Source organism: Octopus bimaculoides, chromosome 10 (assembly GCF_001194135.2).
Source record: "Octopus bimaculoides isolate UCB-OBI-ISO-001 chromosome 10, ASM119413v2, whole genome shotgun sequence".
Taxonomy (NCBI): domain Eukaryota; kingdom Metazoa; phylum Mollusca; class Cephalopoda; order Octopoda; family Octopodidae; genus Octopus; species Octopus bimaculoides.
The window spans coordinates 49631262-49639904 of NC_068990.1; the positions used below are offsets into that span (position 1 = coordinate 49631262).

General features: G+C 38.3%; 1 protein-coding gene across 2 annotated transcripts in view; it reads right to left on the bottom strand.

Moving 5' to 3' along the window:
• Positions 1 to 8643, bottom strand: part of LOC106878624 (protein IWS1 homolog) — an 863399-nt gene that overhangs the window by 63757 nt on the left and 790999 nt on the right. For both annotated transcript variants that reach the window (XM_052971184.1, XM_052971183.1), the window contains exon 15: positions 679 to 836. In XM_052971184.1, the coding sequence (XP_052827144.1) occupies positions 679 to 836 (158 nt within the window). The remainder of the gene's footprint in view (positions 1 to 678; positions 837 to 8643) is intronic.

Below are 8643 nucleotides of genomic sequence, written 5' to 3' on the forward strand. Positions count from 1 at the left end.
ACACCATTTCGAGCGTGGCCGTTTTCGTGCGGGTGACACGTAAAAGCACCCACTACACTCTCTGAGTGGTTGGCGTTAGGAAGGGCATCCAGCTGTAGAAACTCTGCCAAATCAGACTGGAGCCTGGTGTTGCCATCCGGTTTCACCAGTCCTCAGTCAAATCGTCCAACCCATGCTAGCATGGAAAGCGGACGTTAAACGATGATGATGATGATGATGATATATATACATACATACATACACACACACATACATAAAAAGTGGGCATCTTTCAGTTTCCATCAACCAAATCTACTTACAAGGCTTTGGTCAGCTTTGAACTATACTAAAAGATACTTGGCCAAAGTCCCACAGAGTAAGTCTGAACCAAAAACTATGTAGTTGAAAAGTAAGCTTTTTACTATATAGTAACCTGGTACAAAAGTGTTTTTCTATAATTTCTCAATGGACAACATTTATGGGTCTTAATGTGTTTAACAACTGATTAATTTTCTTTTTTCTTTCTTTCATTTTGAATTTTATTGAACCAAAGTAAAAATACCAAACTTAGAAACAAAGGAAAATACTTGTGGAATGATATGAACTATGTAGTCTAAACTCTCTCAACCACTGTGCCATTTTAAAATAAATACAACAAAATGAAAATAAATGAGTCATCAGTTTCATATACTAATTTACCTTTGGATGGTTCATCTTCAGAATCAGATAATATTCTTTTAGTTGACTTTTGGGTAACTCTTTCAGCAGTTCTGCCATGAGACAGTTTATTATCTCCATCATCATCATCATCATCATCATCATCATCATCATCAGACTCCAGACCAGTTGATAAAACTCTATAATTAGTAAACCAAATAAATATATACATAACGAAATAGAGCATAAATGTCAATATAGAGAAAGAATATTGATTTTGACTAGCGCCAAATCAGACTCTACTAAAACAAAATCTTCAAGGCGACACCCCAGGATGACAACAGACTAATGACAGAAACAAGTGAAAGTTACCCACTATATTTGCACTTGTGCAAGTTCATTTTGCCAACTTCTCGACCTAAATTGCCATCTGCCAATGGATGAGAACATTTGTATAAAGAAGTGCTAATCACTTAATGCGGATAGAGCTTCCAGGAAAGGGAGACCCAGTAAGACACAGAATGAAATAGTGAAGGCTAACCTCAGGACCTTGAACCTCACGGAGGAAATAAGAAAAGAAATGGAATGATATGCAATATGCTGTTCTTGAGAGGACCTGCCCAGCTTGGCAAAACTGGGTTCTGTTGACCTGTGTGTGCAAATATATATATATATATATATTCACTGCTGTGCCCTTCTTCCAATTTCCTTTCTTTGAGATACCTCATCACCTCCCTAACTGTAGTGATATCACTTACTTTTCTTACTACCCAGAACCATTCCATTTGTTATCCACCCTTCATCCATTTAGATTGTTCTCTCCACCAACATTTGCATTATCACATCCACCTTTCTCACTCTCCTCATGCACATCGCCTGCCTCTCTTTCCCACCCACTTCTGCAACTTACCCAACATCATCTCCTTCTCATTCTTCTTTCTACTGATTTATCATTTATCATTACTATTTTGCTTCTAAGCACTGTCATCCCCTGGTGTAATCTCCCTCATGACTCTCTGCCTAACTTGATCCCTCCTATTGTTTCTTCTAAAATGCAAGTAATAATTAGCACCACTGCAGCAAGAAACCTGTTCTATCTTGGCCTCTTCTTCCATTCTTTTAATTATCTTTTGCCCCACTCTTAGCATAAAAAAAAACACCCAGTCCATGCTGTAAAGTGATTGGTGTTAGGAGTCATCCAGCCATAAAAACTATGCCAAAACAGACATTGGAGCATAATGCAGTCCATAGACCCATCCTGCCAAACCATCCAACACATGCCAACATGGAACATAGATGTTAGATGATGATGATGATAATGATTATGATAAGGAGGAGGAGAGCAATTCCCCACATTACAGAAGAACTGGGTTCCTCTAAGCCTTTCTGAAATGTGGAATTCATATAGCCCAAGAAAGGTAGCTTCTTTGATAACATGTCATCTGCTGGCCACTTTAACCCTTTTGATGACTTCAATGCTGAAGTTAGGTTAAATCACATTGCATGAGGCTAAATTATTGACAATCATGATGTTGGGTATGAAAATGTAAATGGCACATTAGCTTATCCACCTGTGTTGTCTGTCACCATGACATCACAAACACACCGTTTCCACAAAAAAAAAAAAATACAAAACAACCGGGAAACACCCATACAGTAAATATTTGCACCAACTTTAACACATAATTGTTTGTTAATATGAAAGGAAACGAATCAAACTTACTCATGTTTTTTATACTCTAAACCTTTGTTATGGGTTAAGTGTAAAATATAAATTCAGTAAAAGTGATATCTAATTAGAAAGCTGAAAGTAAGGCCCAAGCTCAACATACAAAAATTCAAAGCTTAAGATCAAACTTGAGTTTTAAACTGAACTGGCAGTACAAACAGATGAGCATAATCTTTGTGCTTATGACTTTTGGTCCCAAATCAGAAATAAAAGTATCAGTGTATCTCAGCAGTGATGGGACTTAACAAATATAAGCATCAAGATTGGTTTGATGACAATGTTACCTTCATTTGCAACAAAGTTCAATTGCATCTACTTTACAAGTCATGCTTTGAGGATAAAACATCTACAAAAAGAAGCTTATGTTGATATTTGAAAGAAGACTGGGTCAAAGTTTCATGAAATGAGCTCCTGATTGACAAGAATCTTTCAACAAAAATGACATGAGATCCTATCACAATGGGCTGAAGCAAGTTTAGGGACCACAACATACAGTGGTGGCCATATGAGGTCTAAGAATGGAACTAAGATACTCACAAACCCATCTAACCAGCTGAAATGATGAGCTGAACATTTTAGCCATGTTTTAAACTAACCTTCAACATTTAAAAAAGAAGGCCTTGAAAATCTGGAACAGCATCTGATAAATGAAGTATTGTTAGTAGCAATCTTCCTAACTGAAGTGGAAATGGCTATCATAAAGCTCTATGTGGAAAGAAACCCATAGCTGACTGTTGTTGGCACTCCGTCGCTTACGACGTCGAGGGTTCCAGTTGATCCGATCAACGGAACAGCCTGCTCGTGAAATTAACATGCAAGTGGCTGAGCACTCCACAGACATGTGTACCCTTAACGTAGTTCTAGGGGATATTCAGCATGATACAGTGTGACAAGGCTGACCCTTTGAATTACAGGCACAATAGAAACAGGAAGTAAGAATGAGAGAAAGTTGTGGTGAAAGAGTACAGCAGGGTTCACCACCATCGCCTGCCGGAGCCTCATGGAGCTTTAGGTGTTTTCGCTCAATAAACACTCACAACGCCTGGTCTGGGAATCGAAACCGCGATCCTATGACCGCGAGTCCGCTGCCCTAACCACTGGGCCATTGCGCCTCCACATAGCTGACTGTAATCCTGGTCTAATCTACAAACATAGCAGTATTTTGTTATTTCTCACACTGGAAAAAATTTTGCAAGTACTGTATTTGCTGATGTATAAGATGTATCTCTACTTTACAAATATATTTTGTGAAGAAAAACAAATTCAGTATGTTTCATCATAGGTTTGTTGAAAGATATTTCAAAGTGATTTTGGAGGTGAAAATATATGATTCTGTGTAGGTAAATACAATGTTATAACAGTATACTGGAATAAAATATAAAACCATAAATTTATCAAAATTAAACTGTATTATATAAGTACTGAATTTCAGTTGTATCAGATCAGTTGTAAAAGGGTGGGCTGAAAACCCATAGACTGACTATGAAGGAATGATGCTAGAGCTGTGAAATCTTGCATGCATTAATTTCAACTCTTCTTATTAATAACTGCATTGTTCCCTTTCAGGGAAACAGACATCTGAGTATTCAAAGAAGACTTCAAAAGTAATAAGTAGCAACTTCTCTTGAAGATGAACAGAATTTAGCATTGTGGTATCCAGTAACTGCAGAAAGAGGGTTTAGCCCCCCCAAGGACATTCATACTGACATGGTTGCTACATTGGAGGATGACTCTCCAGCTTTAGCAACAGTGCAAGAGTGGGCAGCTGAATTTAGGAGGTGATGGGAGAGTCTTGAAGATGACCCAAGGTCTGAACGTCCTGCAACTACCACTACTGAGGAAAACATTGATCATGTTAAGCACATGGTGATGGCTGACAGGTGACTGACTATAAATCAAATAGCCTAGCTATTAGCATACCCTGTCAGAGAATTGAGAATATTCTGCACAATGAATTTGGCATGACAAAAGTTTCTGCTTGGTGGGTGCCATATCTTCTGACCAGGTTGATTACATGACGGGAAAATCTGACATTGGTTGAGGCAGATCTAGCTGGTTTACTTGAACATTTCCTAATGCAGGATGAGTATTGGGTTGATTACTTTGAGCCAGAGACAAAGAGACAATCTGTCTCTGTCTCAAAGTAATCAACCCATGCAGTGGAAACATCCCTCTTCACCTGCTCTGAAGAAAGCCAAGATCATTTCATCTGCAGAGAAGGAGATGGCCTCAGTTTTTTGGGATGCAAAAGGTACTGTGTTTATTGACTATTTTCAAAACAAAGGCTAGATCATCAATGGAAAGCATTATGCCAAACTTGAAGCAGTTATGAAAGATTATCAAGACCAAACGCCCAGGAAAACTGATGAAAAGAGTCTTGTTTCATCAAAACAATGCTTCAGCACATAAGTTCCTAGTTTCAATGGATGCTGTGCATGACTGTGACTTTGAAATGATTGATTACCCTCCCTATTTTCCTGATTTGGCTCCATATGACTGTCAACTGTTCCCCAACATGAAAAAACATGCAGCTAGGAAATAGTATTGCAATCATGAGGACGTCATATCATTGATGACGTTCTGACCAACAAGATGAAAGCTTCTTCACCAATGGGATCCAAGTACTGCAACAATGATTGAAGAAGTGTGTGGACTGCAACGGAGACTATGTTGAAAAATAAATCTTATTTGGTCACATTCCATGACAGTAGTTTGGTCAGCCTATGAACTTTTCGGCTGACCTTTGTATGGTTGTTTCTATTTTAGTCAGGAGAATATCCATACAGGATGTAGAGCTCATATTTCTGGCTATGATGTTTTAAGTAACTGTGACTGATCATGGTTACCAATATAGTACAAAATTAACAAAGCAAGCTTTACTCTGTAAAAAAAATAATGGTGGGGGGCAGGTACAGTGGGGGAAATAAATATTCGTACATGTCCAAATTCTTTATTTATTTAATTTCTAATGAACATAAATGGGATATACCAATACTATATTTGCATACTCATGCTTAAACTAAGAATATGCAAAAGAACTGTTGAAAACAGAATAAGATCCGGTGCACCACGCAAGATTTCCCCTAGATCTTTAAGAAAAAGGAAGCAAAGAATCGAAAAAAATGCAATGATCACAAGAAAAGAGTTTCAAGAAGATTTGTTAGCTTCAGGGACTAGTGTTACACTATGAACAATCAGCAATGAACTTCAGAGGAATGAACTGAAGTCAGGCTCTCCTAGAAAGACTCCACTGTTGACTAAAAGGCATGGAGAAGCCTGTTAAAAATTTGTTTGTGAACATAAAGATAAATCTGACACATTCGGGGAAAATGTTCTATGGAAAGACAAATTGAAAAGTGAATTGTTTGGACGAATTTTGCGTAGCCATGTTTGGAGGAAAGATGGTACTGCCTATTCGCCGAAAAACACAATTTCTACCATAAAGCTTGGAAGTGGCAACATCATGGTGTGGGGGTTTTTCTCTGCAAATGGCACTGGCAATTTACATGTGATAGATGGTAGAATGAATGCAGAGATGTACCAAAATATTTTGAACAATAATTTATGGGACTCTGTAGAAAAGCTCCAGCTTTGTGAAGAGTGGGTTTTACAACAGGATAATGACCCTAAGCACACGGTGAAGTCTACCAAAAAATGGATTGTCGATCACAATATAAAATTATTAGAATGGCCAAGCCAGTCACCTGACTGGAATCCCATTGAAAATTTGTGGCATCATTTGAAAATTAAAATTCATTCAAGAGCCCTAACATGCATTCCAGATTTGAAGAAAATTTGTCAAGAAGAATGGGAAAAAATTCCTAAAGAAAGATGTGAATCATTGATTAAGAACAACAAGAAGAGGTTAGTTGAAGTGGAACTGGATAATGGTGATGCTACGAAGTATTAAATCACAATTATCGATTGTTCTGTACGAATATTTTTTTCACCCCTGAATATTTATAATTGAATATAAATTCCTTAGTTACTATAATTTACTAGTTTCTTTTGCATATTCTTAGTTTATGCATGTGTATGCAAATATGGTGGTATTGGTATATCCCATTTATGTTCATTAAAAATTAAATAAAGAATTTTGACATGTACGAATAATTATTTTCTCCCCACTGTATGTCTGGTTGACAAAATATACATATTAAAACACTGGTGCTTTAGCTAATGAGCCAAATGTGTTATGAACACACTGTCACAGTAAAAGGGAAAGTTGGTCTCCAGTGACATAGAACAGTGACTAACATGTTTGCATTTGAATCTGCTAAAACACATTAAGAGTGAATATTCAAATCACTGTTTCAGATCTTTCTATAAAGTGCAAATAACAATTTTTTATTGTTTCGCAGATGTAAGCACTGATCAGAAAACAGTTTGTTCATTGAAAATTTAAATAAAGCAAGTGGCTTGTTTAGGCTCCAGTGATCCGAGTACTTCAGGCTGTCTTCCTGGATCTTCCTCCTCCACGGGTTCTCTCCTCATTCAGAGATCATCACTTCTCTATGTAGCTGTCTTCATACATTTGCATCACATAACCATACAGCACAGTTTTCTCTCTCTCAAACTGGATATGATGCCTCTTATACCCAATAATTTCTTTGTCAGTGTTCATCTTTCACTACCATTTAATAGCACCGATTCGACAGTTGCAATGAACAGCTTAATTTCGATTCACCTGGGTAATTTGCAGTTTCAGAATGTTATTTTGTGACAGGCTATCTACGCTTGTTCCTTCCTGATCTTAATGTCTGCTTCGAAACTGCTCACCCAATCCCCTAAATGCTTGAAATTTTCAACAACATTCAATTTAGAACTGCTCAGAGAAAACAGTTTAGCAGCACTTGATTGGTTGAAAGACATGTATTTGGTTTTCTTGACATTTGCATGCAGTCCAATTTTGGCAGCTGATATTTCTACTCTGCAGAGCAGCTGTTGTGCTTGGTCTATTTCATCAGGTCTGTGATGGTTACTGCTGGTATATAAGGATGCTATGAATGGCCCTAAATGTGAAATGGCAGCAACATATGACAAACAAATGCCTTTAATGAGACCTATTGAAAGTTAGCGAGAAGATCAGCAAAAACGGATGCAACTGTCTGGTCATTGCATGTGCCACCCTCAACTAAAAATATCCAAATTATTCTTGTGGAACTGTAAGAAGAGGAAAATATCATCACACTTACTTCAACAACTTGATTGCAGACACTGGCCTAGAATGTATCCAGGAACTCAAGGCAGTGATGTTGGACCGAAAAGTGTTGTGGGTGAACATTGTTGCTGTGGCCCGGGTTGGAACCTGGTCATAATAAATATATCTATAGCCAATTTTATTCTCAACACATTTACACTTAGCTGCATATCCACACTAGCATTGCACATCCAGTGAAGCATGCTGATTTCATTTCTTTACATGTCCTCTGAAGTCACTGCCCATGTTTCCCTACCATATAGCATAGTTGTTTGTACACAAGCATCATAAAACCTGCCTTTCCCTTTGTTACCAAAGATAAGAAAAAGTTTGCCAATGTTCTGCGCCGTGAGGACCAAAGACTTGAAGTATTTTGTGTAGCAAGACAGTGTGTGAGAGAGAATCGTGATGTCGTGGGAGAGAAATGTGTTCGCATGGATTATGGTACACTTGCACTAAACGAGGCTGCAAAGAAAGAGGTTTGGAGACGCCACTATGAAAGGTTGCTTAATAAAGAGAATGAATGGGAGAAAGAGAGTCTGCCGAATGTCGACCCAACAGAGGGGTCAGCTATCCAAGTTGACAGTACCATGGTAGATAAAGCAATTAAGAATATGAAGACAGGGAAAGCCCCCGGCCCATCAGGAATCACTGCAGAGATGCTCAAAATATCTGGCAGAGTCAGCTATAGCCTAGTCACCCATATTGTTAACCAGGTGATACACGAAGGAGTCATACCCAATGACTGGTTAGCAGCACCATAGTCAACTTCTGCAAAGGTAAAGGTGACGCTTTAGATACACATAATTACAGAGGTATCAAGTTATTAGATCTGGTAATGAAAGTCACGGAGAGGGTCATAGCCCAACTAATTTGGGAGCGTGTCAGTTTAGATGAGATGCAGTTTGGGTTCGTGCCAGGGAAAAGCACCACTGATGCTATATTTCTGGTAAGACAGCTGCAGGAGAAATATGTAGCCGAGGTTAAACCTCTGTACCTGGCTTTCGTTGACATGGAGAAAGCCTTTGACAGGGTCCCTCGATCCCTTATCTGGTGGTCAATGAGGAAACTAGGGATA